The sequence below is a fragment of the Lissotriton helveticus genome, chromosome 8 (genome assembly GCF_964261635.1).
Source record: "Lissotriton helveticus chromosome 8, aLisHel1.1, whole genome shotgun sequence".
Lineage (NCBI taxonomy): Eukaryota > Metazoa > Chordata > Amphibia > Caudata > Salamandridae > Lissotriton > Lissotriton helveticus.
The window spans coordinates 741,880,413-741,897,918 of NC_136069.1; the positions used below are offsets into that span (position 1 = coordinate 741,880,413).

At 41.1% G+C, this 17,506-nt stretch overlaps 1 protein-coding gene across 1 annotated transcript in view; it reads left to right on the forward strand.

Moving 5' to 3' along the window:
• The window catches only part of LOC144772894 (acetylserotonin O-methyltransferase-like), a 755,766-nt gene that overhangs the window by 582,250 nt on the left and 156,010 nt on the right, over positions 1 to 17,506 (forward strand). The window contains exon 7 of the mRNA XM_078657566.1: positions 412 to 534. Within this exon, the coding sequence (XP_078513692.1) occupies positions 412 to 534 (123 nt within the window). The remainder of the gene's footprint in view (positions 1 to 411; positions 535 to 17,506) is intronic.

Consider the following 17,506-nt stretch of genomic DNA (forward strand, 5'->3'; position numbering starts at 1 on the left):
ATTTGGAGAATCCGTGCTTCTCACATGGACAACTGTATGTGGCCAGCTCACGTGTCGGAAAACCTTCTGATTTATTCGTGTACGGACCAGATGGAAAAACAAAAAATATTGTGTATCCACAAGCACTCGAATAAATAAATAGAATTAAAACGACACTTTGAAATGTTTTCCATATTAAAATGAATAAGTTTCAATAAAAATGACACAATGTAAATTGAATGTTATCATAACGAGTTGACTTGAATTTCCTTTCTTCTGAGATCACAGCAACGCGCGACGGGTAACTAGTACCTAATAAAAAGGCCTAATAGAAATATCACACCTATTTACTAAAATTGGAAAAATAGGATTGTGATGTTAATTTCAGCAAGCATATCTAAAGTGTGTACTGATGCCTTACCTTCCTTCTAGGTGACTTCCTTGAAGATCCAATTCCAAAAGCTGACTTATACATCCTAGCCCGGATATTGCATTGTTTTACCAGTGAGACCAGCCTGAAACTGTTATCAAGAGTTTACAATTCCTGCAAGCCAGGTACCATGAGTTTCTCTTCAATTAAAACCAATTAAAATGTAATGTATGTTAATGAAATAAAAATCATTACCAAAATTAATAACAACAAAACCTAATTGCTGTAACCAGAACTTTCAAGAGATTGGCTTATTGAGTCACTTTTATATTTTGAAAGACAAATTCAGTATGTATTGTCATCGATAACTAACACTAACTGCAATGTGGCTTAAGTCTAATCAAGATTACAAAATACAAGGTTACACCATAGCCATTGTCTAACTGAATCATTTTGTGTACAGTGGGGCTGTCAATTCTCAAAGGTTTTACCTAACATGTTCATTTAATGTATGGAATTTGTAATCCCTTCAACTGTCCACATCACTTCAAGTTGTCTATTTTGCTTCCAACCCCTCCTATAATTGTACTATGAAATTGAAGGAGTTTAAAAAATCCTCCATAACATTTTAATTTCCTTAACTAGATGAGACTCTCTTTTTGTTCTTAAGACACTCCCCTGATGAAAGCGTTTTTCTAGGTGTTTTTGTGTCTATGCAGTGAAATCTCAGTAACATTTTTCATGAAATATTTCTACGGCAGATTGCAAACCCAAAATGTGACCTTGAAATACTTGTTGTAGTGGTAGAAACAATTTACATCTTTTCATTTCACCTCTTTATGAACATTTCCAAATTATGAAACAAAAACTTTTTTTAGTTAAGATTGTCATAGAGGCTATTAAATTTGAACAGTATCATCAAACATTTACTGTTTGAATACAGTAGGAGGGATTATACATTATTTTCACAAATTATGTTTAACTGTGAGTTTATTTACAATATATTTGCCGTCCACTGGTCTAGACTGTGGTGGCAGTACAGTAAATCAATATGGACTTTAAACAACTATAACATCCACAATGATCACTATGGAGTGATGACAATATTAAAGATAAGACCACAACATATTTCTTCACATTTCATTGAATCCCATATTATTATTATTATTATTATTATTATTATTATTATTATTATTATTATTATTGTTGTTGTTGTTGTTGTTGTTATTATTATTATTAATAATAATATTATTATTAATAATAATATTATTATTGTTGTTATTATTATTAGTAGTAGTATTATCATGAAACATATTTTATTTTGAAAATATTACTATGAGGGATTACATGGTGAAGGTTCAGCTCCATCTTGCCAAGATGAAGATCCTAAGGATACCACTAATGCCACCTAATAGCCTTGATCAGTCAATCCTACCAGCGTGCCAAACAATGCCAAACAATGTCTACATTGGTCCCTTCAAAGCATCCCTAAAGTATGTGAACGAATATGTCCTCTTCATCATACCCTCCATAACCCCCATTAGCCTCTTCTTGGTTAACCATGTTAACCATGTCATCTTTAAGTGAAGCCCAGTTAAATCTGTTCTTAGAATCTGATTTGAAAGGAACAACCATGTTCCCTTTAACTTAAGATTCCTTGTTACCTTTGTTCCTCTGTTTTTACACCAAGGATTATTTCTATTCAATAGTTTTATTCTAAATTACTTCAGAGCTTAGCTTTTGTTAGGGAAACAGATACCTATTTTACTGCTCAATTCAACCAGTAGTGCTTAGGAATTGTTTGGACTTGAGAGTCACGTGTGCACTCTTTTGCTGCTTTAGGTTGGTTGGACTGAGCTATTACTGGAGATATTAATAAAACTTCACTAGCCCAAATAATTATGTAAATCTTGAAATGCCTTTAGGTCGCCCCCTAAAACACACAAGTTGCAAATGTCTTTGGCAAACCAGGATTCCCACAAGTACATTTCCCTTCTCCCACATATTTAATGTAAATGCTATTCCACAAAACTAGGTCTCTTCTTCTGTGTATTTTCATATCTAATATATATCAGATTACATAGACCACCACCATGCCATTTATTGATTGGGACCCACTTGTATCCTCTATTATATCCCAAAGGGGTTTTCGTGCATTTCTTCTGCACAGCTCATTTACGGGAAGTACCTCAGGAATTATAAACAACAAGTGTGACTTTTTCCACTCTGGCACCATCACTTAGGAATTTGCTTCCATTTACAGGAAGCCCCACTCAAATTTGACAATTTGAATGCATAAAAGTGTTCTGTTGCATAAAAGCATAAACCAAGGAGATAGTGTGTGTGTGTGTGTGTGTGTGTGTATGAAATGCTCTCAGTATGATGTTTCCTGTTCCTTTTTGTCATCTGGCTTTCTTCAACAGACAAATGCTTTGTACCCTATATATAATTTTTACACCTAGATTAGTTAACCTGCTCCCGAAGTCTGGATTAATATGGCACTCTTACCTTTCACTGTTAACTCAAAGTCCTTAGCAACAGGCATTAAAATTCACCTATGAGAGAGCTGTGGTGAAGTGGCAAGAGCAACTGACTCCTGAGTGTGGGGATCACAGTTCGATTCCCGGCGCCGGCTGCTGCTCAGCATCATGTGACTCTGTGCAATAGCTCACTTAGGGCCCGATGTAGGTCACCAAATACCGGTCGGTAACGGCCGAATTCGGCCGTTACCGACCGGTATTTGGTGATTCAGATGTAGGGGACAATATTTTACCGAATCTGTAAATTTACCTATTCGGTAAATTTACCAATTCTGTAAAATACAGAATTGGTAATTTTACCGATTCGGTAAATCCCAGATGTAGGTAGCACTGTTTACAGTGCTACAGGCCTTCAGAATTCGGTATTTTATCACCCAATACAATTGGGTGGTAAAATACCGAATTCAGGTGTACATGCACATCTGTGCATGGACACCTGTGCCATGTGACACACAGACATGCCCTTAGGGCATGTATGTGTGCCACATGACACACAAGCCTGGAATTGGGGTGCTACAGGGTGTCAAAGTGACACCCTGTTCACCCTTGCAGGATTCGGTATTTACCGAATCGGTAATTACCGAATCGGTATCCCCCATTGATTCCAATGGGCTTCAAGGCCCATAGGAATCAATGGGAAATACTGATTCGGTATTTACCGATTCGGTGAATACCGAATCGTACAGAATCGGTAATTTATTACCTACATCTGCCTGCTTCCGATTTACCGACTCCTAAATACCGAATCGGTATGATTCGGTATTTAAGAGTCGGTAAATCGGAATTACCTACATCGGGCCTAAAATCTCCCCGATGGCCCCCAACTCCTTGAAACCTTAAGCGGTGATATGTTTGTGCTTTACAAGTAAGAATTATATATTGTTGATCTCAGGGGATGAGAGATATTAAAATTATGCAGTCACTGGTAAAACATTTAAAAGAATATATGGTAGTGACTGTCTTGGGCACAAGTTGTCTGATGGTGTTGGAAAACATCAGTATCAAGATTAACACAAAAGCTGAGCCTCCAACCAAAGCCTTATTATTATGAACTAATAAGACGTTTTCCAAATGATAAGCCATCCAAACACATTCACTTCTGCAAACCTGGGTATAATATTCATCATAGATCTGTAATGAATACTGATTAATTTTTTTCCTGATGTAGTCCAGAGATTTCTATGTTTTTAATGAGGACTAGCACAGTACCCCTCACTTTTATGATATAGTTATAGCACAGACTAGAAAAAGTTCCCTCCTTTTGGCATGCTATATACATTTCTTAGATAAAGACCATCTATATGCAAAACATTCTTAGTTGTGCACCAACAGGAAGTGCCTTACCTCAATTATGAGGCCAGGTCCCCTCACAGAAAGGGACAGAATCAACCTCAGTCTGGTTTTGGACTACTTTGGCTCTATCAGCGAGGTAACATTTGCATTGTGTGGTTTAGAGTGTCTACTGGATCAAGCAATAAAAGATTGAAAGAAAGAACTGAATAAACCTCATTCACTTGAATTGCCTTACAATCCAACGTGTTTCAGTCACAATGTCACTTTAGACAGAGATCGGTCATGCGGAATTCAGGGTTGGTCTTACTCTAATAGGAACAGTCTTGATCATCCAAAACTACCAGAGCTGTTCTCTCAGATGGCCAACATAAGCAACCAAGACTACCGTTGGCCTACTTAGGCCTAGTCAGTGAAGTTAATCTTGAGTCTTGTAGCACAGTGAGTATGGGTCCCATGTCTGGGCATACCTGTTGCCCTTCGGCCAACCTACTGCAACAAACAACAAAGGGCCTGGTTTCAATGTTGGACGGACCTCTGTCCGGCTGACATCGATTCAGTACTGCGACCGGCCAACCTCCTGTTGGCGGTCCCAACCCAGCAATTAGGATGTGACTGAACACAGTTTGGTCCCAATCCTATTCTTTACAATTGGAGCACACATTATGACCAGAAGGTATGCTCTCATTGTAAAAACAAAGAGGTGCAGTTCATCCCTGCACCCCATGGCAGGCACCTCAAGATGCCTGCCACGGTGTGCAGCGATCAACAGGGGGACACCATAGGTGCCCCCTCTGCCACTATCCGGAAGCTTTGCACCCAGAGGGTCCCTGCTGGGGGTCCCCAAACTCGACTCCCGACAGCCTTTCTGTGTCGGGAAGACTGGCAGAGAAAGGCTGTCGGAATCCAACATCGTAATCCTTCAAGTAGAAAAACCCACCCTTGTGATTACTGAAAGTATTCTGACTGGTGGACAAGCTCCCCGAGCCCGTTGGAAGCCAATCAGAATGTCCTGTTGCATTCCTTTCTGATCGACTCCATCCTAATGGGTCGGTCGGAAAGGAATCCAACCACCTGATAACTATGTGGTCTGTACAGCTCCGACCGACGGTCAGAGCAGTTTCAGACCTCATCGGAATCAGGCCCAAAGTGATAAAGGAAATGCTAGAATTAATTTGAGCCCATGGAAATTGACCAGACAGCATTCCAGTTTATCGCAATTTGCACTCTAGATATAGATCACCCTTATGCAATTCAGTCTTAGCATTATTACAATAGTAACAGTCCAGCGTTTACTGTCACACCAGGAACTCAAGACTGAAATGTGCCCCAGAGTAATCACCAGGGCAGAGATTAATTAAAGCAGTCTACTCATCACCGTTTTGTTTTCCTCAGCTCACATAACTGCCATGGTTATGGTACTGTTGTAAAAGCACATTGATCATTTAAAAAAAAAACTCTTTTGTCTCACCCATTGATAGATCCTTGTTAGCTGGTTCTTCCACCAGCCAAAAATTAGATTGTTGTAGGATATTCTTGTCATTAACTCCCAGCATCAAGTTACCCAACATACAGCTATTATGGAAGCTAAGAGACTAAAATCATGTAATCACTTCTCAAATTTGGGGGACATCCTTCTCTGACTCCCCATAAAGGCTGTGATGAAAGTCATGATGTTCCTGGGGCAGTTATATCAATACAGTGCACTTTCATTATTTGTGCCAAACGCACCTTTCAAAAGGTGCACCCTGCACAAACAAGGAGAGTGCCCCCCATTAAAGTGAATGCACTGCTAACAGTGAAGCCTCAAACTTGCAGACCCTTAGGGGCAGCCAATTCAAGTGAAATATGGAGCAGCTGTTTAAAAGCTGCTCCATGTTTAATTTGCAGGCTACAATCTGCTTGCACTTTTAAGAGGGATTAGAGAAGAGATCCCCTTGCAGGTGGTTGCAATGAGTGACTGCAGCCACCTGCAGAGGGATGTTTGAGGAGTCCATAGGACCCCATTTCTCCCCCCTAGAAGGCCGCCTTCAGGAAGCATCCTGAAAGTGCACCACCTTTTTGGTTTGCACTTTTAGTGCACATCTTAAAGCCATGCTTGCCTTTGCACCGACATCAGTAATACGGCGCAGGCACAGAGGCACAGTGAGTACCTCATTTGCAGATGGCACGCCCCCATGCAAATGAGGGAGCATCCTCTCATGACATTGCTTGTGCACCAGCAGTATCTGTATTACAGAAAGGGATGCACAAGTGACAGTGACCCCTTCTGTAATACCATTGTGCCCTGGGGGCCCTCAATGGGGACACAACCCCAGGGCACACTCCCGGGGCACAATGTATAATACGGTCCCTGGGTTTAGGGCCACAATCTATAATTCACACAACAACAGCTCATATCCTAACCCTTAACGTGACAGATAAATTGCAAACATTATAAAAACGCAAACATTGTAAAAACGCTTACGTAGTAAATTCACATTACACTTACAATTACCACTTAAAAATGAATGACTATGAATTAAGTATTATTTATGAATGTAAGCATGTGCTGTAATTTAATAGAAAACATATTTTAGCTGTTATTATTTATTGGTATTCAGTTTTAATCTGATACCATAACTACATTTTAACTGTGTGTTTAGGTGAATTTCAGTTTTAATCCATTTCAAAGAAAATCATAACTTCACTTGGTTTTAAGTGGATTTTTTTTACTATCATACACAGCATCCAAAATATCTGTTATCCATCCTTCCATAGGTGTTAGCTGCAGGACTTGGTTAGGTACTATACTCAGGCCTCCACAGACCGCCAAACCCTGGCACACATGGTCATGTGCAATTGGGGTTTGTTGGACACAGGGTCTATCCAGAGGCTAGGCTTTGCACACAACTCTCTGCAGGAAGCCTATATGTGCTGCGCTCAGTCAAAGTCCATGCGCAGTGGGCATTGGCTGCAGGTCCTGTGCCCTCCTGCTCTGCTATGGGTGGTCAGCCCCCTCCGTATCCATGCTTCTCTCTGTTTTTTAAATGTATGTTTGGATGGGTGGTTCGCAATTGGGATCTGAAGATACCAAGATTAAATTAAGGTTTAGTCCCCTCACACATGATTCTGGGGTCAGAGTGTGCTTACCAGGCCAGACCCTCCAGCTAGCCCCCATGGATGGTCAACCACATGTTGTGCATGACTGGGTATTGGCTGACCAAAGCCAGGCCCTGCACTAAAACCCTGGGGTGACTTGCACTCAACCCCATTGTGGACAACCAACACTTAACTTGTGCATGGCCTTTGCTTGTGTGCTTCAGTGGGGTTGGCTTTTGGGCCTGGCCTCTGGTTAGGCTCTGCATCCAACCCCATGAACAGCAAACCTTCACTGTGCACACATGTTGCCCATGCACAGCAGAGTTCTGGATGCTGTGCTTGGCCCTCTGCCTGTACTTGTGCCCAACACCCGACTACCTACTGCCTTTAGACATACATAGCTGGGGTTGGGTGCAGGGAATGGCCATAGGTGACCTGCAGATAACTAGCACTCATCACTCGATGAGTGGCTAACCCCCCCAATTGGACCTGAGGTGTCACACGCTCTGGGTATTGCATCACTACCGCATATCCTCCGCTGTATGCGCTGTACTGGCCAATCAGAAACTAGTATTTAGATTTTTGGTACTGTAAAGGTACTATGGCACTAGGTATTTCTAATTTGTAATCCTTCCATACCACCCATGCAATTTTTTTAATGCTAAACAATTAAATGAAAAAAGTGTGGGGAGGAACAAGAAACAATAAGCCATCTTCTCTTTTTTTGCCCCTAATATTCTGCACCCAGAGCCATGTGGGTAAAGCCTATTTGCAGAGCGATTGGCACACGCAGGCATGCAGAGGCCTTAAGAATTTTATGTACTGATCCCAGCCCCTTGATTGCTATTGCTATGGCTACATTTCTGAAATGGGCTTGGGTAATCCGTATGCGCCTTGTTGCGGCAGGGCTCTGATTATTAATTAATTACTACTGTTGATTATGTGTAAATATGTGGGCCTACTCAATTCAATTCAATTCAAAAATCTTTATTTCGTTGCGTTGCAACATAAAAGATATACAATAATACAGTCATAAAAACATTACACACAAAACCAGTAATCAATACTACGCGTCTCACTTTGGTACAATAATAGAATTATCACAGAGTTAATAAATAGTTTAAAAAGCATTAATACAAAGTTAAAAAGACATTAAATAAATTTATAACAGCCAAGGCATACAGTTTAAAATTAAAAAAAAATAAGAAAAAACTTAATCCGTGGTTTCATCAATACATATGGTATACTGTTTAAAATGGGAGGGACATTTTCAATCTAATGAAATATACAGCCAGAAGAAATCTACTAATTCCAAACACAATTGCTTGGCTGGTATCTGTTTGTAGAATTCTACCAGCTTCCTTGTGGGATCTAATGCCAATAATGCGACATAAGGGCACTATCCATTTTTTCCTGGCTTTACCGTAAATGGGACAACAATTTGTGTAAGACGTCTTCCCTCATATTGTTAGAACATGCAGTGCAGTAGTCACTGTTTGTCTTTCCCCAGCTTTTCTCTATTACCTTAGTTCTCAGTGTACCGTATCTGTATTTTAAGTACAAAGTTTTGGCCAATGGCGGCTGTATCTCATCAAGTAATGATTCAAAACGAGCCACGTTCTTGACCAATACATTTTTTTTTCGGTCAAAGGGCCATGCATTCTAACATACGCAGAGTCATGGCTCACATAAGACCAATAGGACAATTTAACAATTTTCTTGGAGGCCATAATTAAGGACTCCGGCTCACTCCAGAAGTGGGTTAGACCTATTTTGGATAACCAAACTCTTACATGTTTGAACCAAAAAATGTGGTTACCACTATCTAGGTCCAATACTTCTTTCAACCCATTTTTGTAGTCAGACAGTTCAGGGGTTGTCCATAATCTAACCCATAATAATAATGGTCTCAACATAGCATGATGGTCAGTGTGCTTAATGTTTAAATCTAAAAATAATGGAACCAATGGGGTATTAATGGGTACTTTTAGTAATCCCCTAATAAACTTGTTCTCCAGTATTTCAAAGGTTTTCCTACATACTTGTCCCCATAGTTCAGCTCCATACAGAACAGCTGATTGAACCTTATATCTGAAAATCTCTATTGCTGAGGTAACTGCCTTGTTCACACATTTATCATATCTTTTTAATATTGGAAGACAGTTTTGTTTGAACACTATTTTTGATTTTTCTAGCTGTGGTCTCCATCCCATTAAGGAGTCTAACAATACCCCTAAATATGTAAAGCTCTGTTCATAGTCAAGCTTATGACCATTTAACATTAGATTTTTTTTAAAGCTTTTATGCGGGTTTAGTGCCATATATTTGGTTTTTTTAATGTTAATTTCCAACCCTTTTAAGGTACAATATTGCTGGAACCTATCTAATAAAATTTGAAGGCCCGAGGGGTTTGTGATATAAGGATCGTGTCATCCGCAAAAAGGAGGGACGGTACCCGCTCCCAACCCAATCGAGGCGAATCATTATCACAGTTCTCCATGTAAGCCGCAATGTCATTGACAAAGAGGGAGAAGAGTGTGGGAGCCAGTACGCATCCCTGGCGTACTCCTCTTTTTATTGGGATTGGGTCTGTGAGTTCCCTGTTTGGGCCCCACCTAACCTTAGCATAGTTCTCCTGATGCAGGCCCATCACCAGCTTTAGGAGTCCCCCAGGCAATCCCTGGCTTTCCAAGGATTTCCAAAGTAAATCACGAGGTATCAGGTCAAATGCTGCTCGTAGATCCACAGAGGTCACATACAGGTGGCCTTTGCGGATGATGACATATTTCCAATACAAGCAGCATAGCCTTAATACCTGGTCTATGGTCCCAGTTTTTTCCCTAAACCCCGCCTGGTATTTTGATAAAACTAGTTCATCATCTAACCACGTGTTTATACGATTTAATATGTGCCTGGCATATATCTTTTGAGTTATATCTAAAAGACTAATAGGGAGATAGTTAGCTGGATCGCCTCTATCGCCCTTTTTAAAAATAGTGATAATTTCTGCTCCTTCCCAGGTATCTGGGATTTGGTCACCAGCCACAATAGCATTGAATAAATGGTTTAAATATGGTGCCCAGACATCAGTGTTGTGCAAAAAAAGATCGCCTGGGACTTTATCAAGTCCGTGTGCCTTCCCTTGTTTGACTGAAGCTAGTGCTTGCTCAGTTTCATGTAGGTCAAAGACTATCGGGGGGTTTGAATTTACTGACTGGATTAAAGTCGGTTCACCCAGCAATGTGACCTCAGTGGTTTTAGCTGCATACAACATTGTAAAATGTTTTACCCATGTGGCCTCATCTAAAAAAAACTCTCTAGAGCCCTTCTCACGTTTGTTACCCTTAGCTACTAGTTCCCAGAAATGCCTCTGGTCCTTAGTTTTAGCAGCTTGTAGCATACTGGACCATAACTCCTCGTCCCAAGAAGATTTTGATTGCACCAAAATTTTGTCATATAGTTTCCTTTTGTCTTTAATTTCCTCAGGACTTTTACTTTTGATTGCCTCAATCAAAGCAGTTTTAGCAGCCCGGCATTCCTTGTTATACCAGGGTTTCCCGACTGGTTTTGCATTAGCTGTACCAGTCCCTTTTTTAGTCTTTTTGTTAACAGGTCTAACAATTGACTGAAAAGGAGCTTGTGTAACTTGATAAATTCCCCTGATTCACATCTTAGTGGACAGTACGATTCAAATATATTTACAAGAGTATGATATATATTGAATAAGAGGTCCTCTCTTTCCAATATATATGCCCACTTGACAGCCCTTCGATTATTACTAACTATGATGTTATCTAGTACTGGTAGCTGTACTTGTATGCCACCTCCCTCTATGTTTCCCGACCCCCTTAATAAGCATGTAAGCATTCAAGGGGATAATGGTCGCTGTCAAACCTCTCCTTAACTTTTAGATCAGTTGTGTATGGCCACAAATCAAAGGAAATGATAACATAGTCTAGATTACTTTTGTAATCTCGCCTCTTGAAAGTGGGTGCTTTTGGGCTATCTGATGGCATGCGCCCATTACAAGCCCTCAGACCATGGCTTGTTAACAGCCTAGTGATCTGAAGGGCTAGTGTAGACCCGGCTACAGTTCTGTTATCAGTCAGGAGGGGTATCTTATTGGCCATATCCTCATCTTCATACAAATTGACCATACCCGTAATCGGTTCGTAGTTGCAGTTCAAGTCCCCACATAGGATTACACTTGCATCTGGCTCTAGGGTGTCCATAAAGGTCTCCAATTTTTCAATACATGGCGACACCTTATAAGAGGGATGAGGACTATTATACACATTTATAAGGTTAATTACCCTTTTGTCCTCAGTAGTTATTTCCAGACCAAGTATATCTAAAGAATCAGTGTTTAAAATTTTTATACCGATATTGATAGATACACTGATCCATATTAGTAGGCCTCCAGAGGGTCGTCCTCTTATTGAAGGGATAGCCTCTATTTGATATGTTTTATATCCCACTCTATGGACCTGATCCGTAGCCCATGTCTCCTGTAATATACAAATTTCAAAGGTGTTCACATAATTATTCCAGTCAGGATCACATATTTTTGCACGAACTCCGGCTACATTCCATGAAACTAATGAAACTAATGTAGCGTTTGACCCACAATTGCCCCCTGGTAATAATGGAGACCGGCTTCTATTAACCCCAGCCCCACTTGTAGTAATAATATTTTCTGCCCTCAAAGATCTACTTCCTTCTTCCTTCTTGGCTCCATCAGTATTGCCATTATTTCCACCTCCACTGTCTCCCTCCCTGTTCATTAAACATCAGTCACATTCGTCTAGACCACTGAATACATCAAACCTGTTCGATGTTTCCAGTGGCGTGAATGGTAATAAGTGGACCCTTCCTCTGTAATCACTTGTAACGTGTCTCGGGGGTATGGTGTTCCACCCAGATGAAGCAGGGGCAAGTGCTGGTTGGTACATATGAACAGGGTTTCTAGCATGCTCCATGATGGGAAAATAGTCATCAAAAAGGGCTTTGCTAGTTGCCGATTGGTGCGGGAGTACTATGGATCTAGGGTAGAAATAGGTTAGAGGTCGTGGTCTAATGCAGTTATTCTCATTGCCATGTGGCCAGGACAGTATGTATTGAACTGCATTTTTGTCTCTAAAATTCACCACAACCACATCTCCCCCTATGTCCTTTGGTCTTCCACCTAACCAGGGCAAGCGTCGGACGTGAACTATCTCGCCATTAATATTACTGGCTTTTGGTTTATATGAAGTTAGCCAGTGCATGATTTTGTTCTTGAGTTGGTAGAAGCCTTCACGCTTATTTCCTGATAATTCTGGTACCCCAGTGAGTACCACCACATAGGGTGCGGCTTCTGGCGGGAGTTCTGTAGGTGGTCTTCTGCCTTGGACTCCTCTTATATGACTAACTTCATCCATCTCCAAACTTGCCAACCCATTAAATGGGTTACCCTGTTATCTTACTAAATTATTATCAACAACAGTGTCCGAAATGTGATTCAACGTTGTGGCTAATAGTGATGTTGATGTTTTAGTCTGGATTGGTTTGGGGTTAGGGTGATGTTTAGGTACGCGTACAGATAAAGAACTTGTAGGCTTGTTTTTATTTGCAGCTAGTACGGCTATTTTCAGATTATTACAAGGGGTGGTTGTAGAAGGTATTGCCACAACGGCGTCAGATGAAAGCGTATGCGCCGATGTGGATGCTTGGCTGGGGATTGCTGCTGTTGTTGGCCCTTTGTTTTCTATGGCCCTGGAGGAGATATTTTGCTTAGCCAGATCTGCCTCTATTCTCCCCAGTCTTAATTCCACTCCTTTTAGTCTTTCAACTATAGCTAGCGTGTAACTCCTCACAATAAGTTTTTATATTGTCTAGTAAGTTACTGGAGGGGGTAGATGAAAGCCCTTCTACATTTGAAACACGTTCAGTGCTGCACTCAGTGACCAAAGGAAGAATTGATAATAGGGGTGCTGAGAGATTTAACGCTGTTTCTACAACTTCCTTGGCAACAATAGATCCTGTAGCTTCGGTACAAGTAGTATTAGATTTCTTCCCAAACTCAGAATGACTCAGCTTGGGCTTGGTTGGGTCCAGTCTGTGGCGTCTCTTTTTAGTTGGTGGAGGACTATGGATTTTATGTGGCAAGGGCCTCATTGTTTTCCCTCTTACTACCTTCCCAGGCCTAGATGTTGGTGAAATTATTGTCTTTGATACAATAGAAGTGCCAGAGGGATCAAGAGAAATAATAGCTGGTTCAGTTTGGATTGAATCGGTAGGAGGTGCTAAACATTCCCTTAACAGTAAGGGTACGCTCTCCCCCGTTGATATAACATCCATGATATCGATGCTTGAGTCATTGTCTGCTGAGACATTGGGAATAGGCTCTGAAAATGCCCTGTTCTTAATACGTTCAATGGAACGACGACAGTCGGCCCGGCGTTCTGCTAGTGATAGGTCTTTTGTTCCTTCGAAGGTGGCTTTAGAAAAATAATTATCAAGGGTGCCGTTCACCAGGCCCCCTGCTTTATCAGGGGCTATAGCAGAAGGAGGATTTTGACCGATAGTAGACTTTGGCTACAAATGCTAAGAATCAAGAGGTTTACTCAACTTACTTCAAATTAGTTCCACGGCCAGGGGGTGTGGCCCAGTCCAGTCTCTTCTGGCCTCTGAGGGCCACAGAGGGCCCGCCCTTTGCCCGGGCTTCGCCCGGCGTCCCGCGAGGGAAGGAGTGCGCCGATTTTATGCGCCTCCTGGCGCTTGTTGATGGTGCTCGTAGGGCGCAGTGCCTGCTGGGGCTTGTGGTTCCCCTAGCCTGCCCTCCACACTGCGGCAGCTCTCCCGGTGACAAGGGAGGCGTGCGGCGGGAGGCGGGATGCAGGAGGGCTCGAGGCGGCAGGTAAACGATAAGCAGCTTTGCTTCAACACAATACGTGGCACGGCAAGTCCAACAAGAAAGGTTCCCCCCGCTCTGCAAGGAGTGTGCCGATTTTATGCGCCTCCTGGCGCTTGTTGATGGTGCTCATAGGGCACAGTGCCTGCTGGGGCTTGTGGTTCCCCTAGCCTGCCCTCCACACTGCGGCAGCTCTCCCGGTGACAAGGGAGGCGTGCGGCGGGAGGCGGGATGCAGGAGGGCTCGAGGCGGCAGGTAAACGATAAGCAGCTTTGCTTCAACACAAGACGTGGCACGGCAAGTCCAACAAGAAAGGTTCCCCCCGCTCTGCAAGGAGTGCGCCGATTTTATGCGCCTCCTGGCGCTTGTTGATGGTGCTCGTAGGGCGCAGTGCCTGCTGGGGCTTGTGGTTCCCCTAGCCCGCCCTCCACACTGCGGCAGCTCTCCCGGTGACAAGGGAGGCGTGCGGCGGGAGGCGGGATGCAGGAGGGCTCGAGGCAGCAGGTAAACGATAAGCAGATTTGCTTCAACACAAGACGTGGCACGGCAAGTCCAACAAGAAAGGTTCCCCGTACCTTCCCCCGCCTACTCATTTTATGTAACCTATGTGCAATACCCCCTGTTCTGTTAAAAAAATTATGGATTTTGTTTTATGAATATAGATTTTATGAATTTGAAATAATTGATATTCGGCAATAGTCCATAGTAGTTTAATCTATTCTTAGATATTTATTGAATTATTTTATTGGATTTTTATATTGAAAAACTGTGGTTTTATGTATGTTTTTATGAATGCTTTTATGACTTAATTGTCGAATAAAGTTTATGACTGGCATCACTACCGCATATCCTCCGCTGTATGCGCTGTACTGGCCAATCAGAAACTAGTATTTTGATTTTTGGTACTGTGAAGGTACTATGGCACTAGGAATTTCTAATTTGTAACCCTCCCATACCACCCATGCAAATTTTTAAATGCTAAACAATTAAATGAAAACTACTGAACAGATTCATAACAAAGCACACTTTCTGAGTACATTTTGACCCTTTGCTAAATTTGGTTAAATTCAATTCAGCGATTTTTTCCATATTAGATAGAAAACTTTCCTATAATTTTCAAAATGTGAAATAACCTTCCTAAGATCCCTCCTTTTTCGTGTTTCCTGCTTGACAGATCAGCACAAATCTTTCCATGAAGGAGCAAAAGTAGATGAACTTTGTTTTGGTAATGTTTGTGCAGATTCGTTAAATAATTCTGAGGCTAATAAAAAAACAGAAATAACCTTTCCAACGGACAGTCTGACCCACCTTTAACTACATTGGTGCCATCACTGCCACCTCAATAAATTCACCAGTAATAGTTATCTCAATAATATATGACTTGTGCTCTAAAGTAGTGAAACCTCTTGCCTCCATGATGCAAATTTTTGTCATCAATGATGTCATTTCAGACATTGCAGTAATGTTATCAGGAATGGCATAGAACATGTCATGATTGATGTAAATTGTGAAGTAATTAACAGTGCATGGAGAGGATGTGAGTTACAGTAATTTCTTTTGGCACAAATTACAGTCACTTTGGATGAGGTGTGCAGGGCAATCTGATCACTCCAATTGGGCAAGGCAGTTTGGCCACATGGTATACACACTGATCTATACATCCCGAGTACGTCGCCCTGCTTTATATAAAGGTTTATTCGTAATTTTTATTACTTGTTCGGTGACTACAAGTTCGGTGTTCGGGAAGTCAGTGCTGTCTAATATAGGTCAGACTGTGTTTAAATTCATACTTGGATGTTTCTAATAGTATAGATGGGCTCATTCTCAGCGCTGAGGAAATATTTGGCAGTTGCAGGCGTAAATCATGCGACATTTGAATTGTCCACGAGGCACATTCTTTCCTCGAGCCTCCGTCGCGTGATCTGCCTGTGTCACAAGAGTCTCTGCGCAGTCACCTCATTACCTTTAGGCATTGTGAAAGGAAACCCCTTTATTTGTGAGAATTGTAAGGGGCCAGAAGGATCTCATATCCTATTTAAAACTCATTGCCTTCCTGGCACAAGGAAAGATCGTAGCAGTCTCAGCAGGCTACACTTCGCAGGATCTGCAAGGAGTATCTGCGGAGAAGATTTGTCCACAGAACTTTCATAATCCTTTTCATGGATCTTCTTCTTTGACAAAGTTCTCGGGTGAGAAGGTTCGCTCATCGGCGGCTATTCTGTTTTCTTTACTGTGACAGTTTAAAAAAAAATATGAATTTGTCTGTGTTGTGCTTACAGCAACACCAAGCTTTGTAGCTTCATTATTTAAAAAAAAATACATTCTGATGTGTTGCACTTACAACCACACCAAGCTTTGAAGCTTCTTCATTCTTACTTCACATATATTATCACTTTTAACTATTTATGAATGATCATTTAATATGCTTGCAATAATTTATGCAAGTATTACATAGGAATGTAACGTGTTTGAGAATTGGTATGTAAAAGGAAAGGTACTACTGTCTTTATTTTAAGTCTTATACACTGTGTTCTATACTATCTTTAACTCATACTTTAATTGAGTGTTTTGCTTACGGAGAATGCATTTAAATAGAGCTTTATATGTTATTGATTTGGCCAATCTAGATATTATCAATGCATTAAGTATAGACTGTTATTTTAGGGTAGTTGTGTATTAGAGCTGGTCTCTATACACTTGGTTTTATACTTCAGTGTGGGTGATGCGCACACCTTTTTACACTGATTTCTCCCTATACAGTTTTGTGCCTCATGTAAGTATAGATTGTTTGCCTGCAGTGTGATTATTAATGTATACCCTGGTTCATAACGTGTAATTTTCTTCTCTTAGCTAGTTAATCTGTTACAAGTTTCCTAATGGGAATTTTCATTAATTTAGGTTTATGATAAATAGCCTTCTAAATTCAGTCAGAATTTTCATGCTACGCATTCATTGCCTGTGTCATTTCACTTCTATTGGTAATGCCACATAAACTATTAATGTACGTTATTTAATTTAACTACATGATTATAATTTTGTTTTATTAAGGTACACATTGTAATAGCCTTCGGCTATGTGGTCTTCCACTGGCTCGGGGGTTTTCCACCTATTTTTGGAATTATTGCGCATTTCTCACAATGCTTCCTTTTCATGTTTAGTTAAGGGATTGCCGTTTGTTCTTGTGTACGGTGATATCCACTTTTGCATGGAGAGGTCACTTTGTGATATTCAATTGTACGTGCAGATATCGCCTGCTGTGTCTCTACTTATTTCTTTATTTACTGGATTTATTTATCCACTGTGTGTAGATTCTGCGGCTTCTGTAATTATGTGACAGTGTGTGGTTTTATTCTT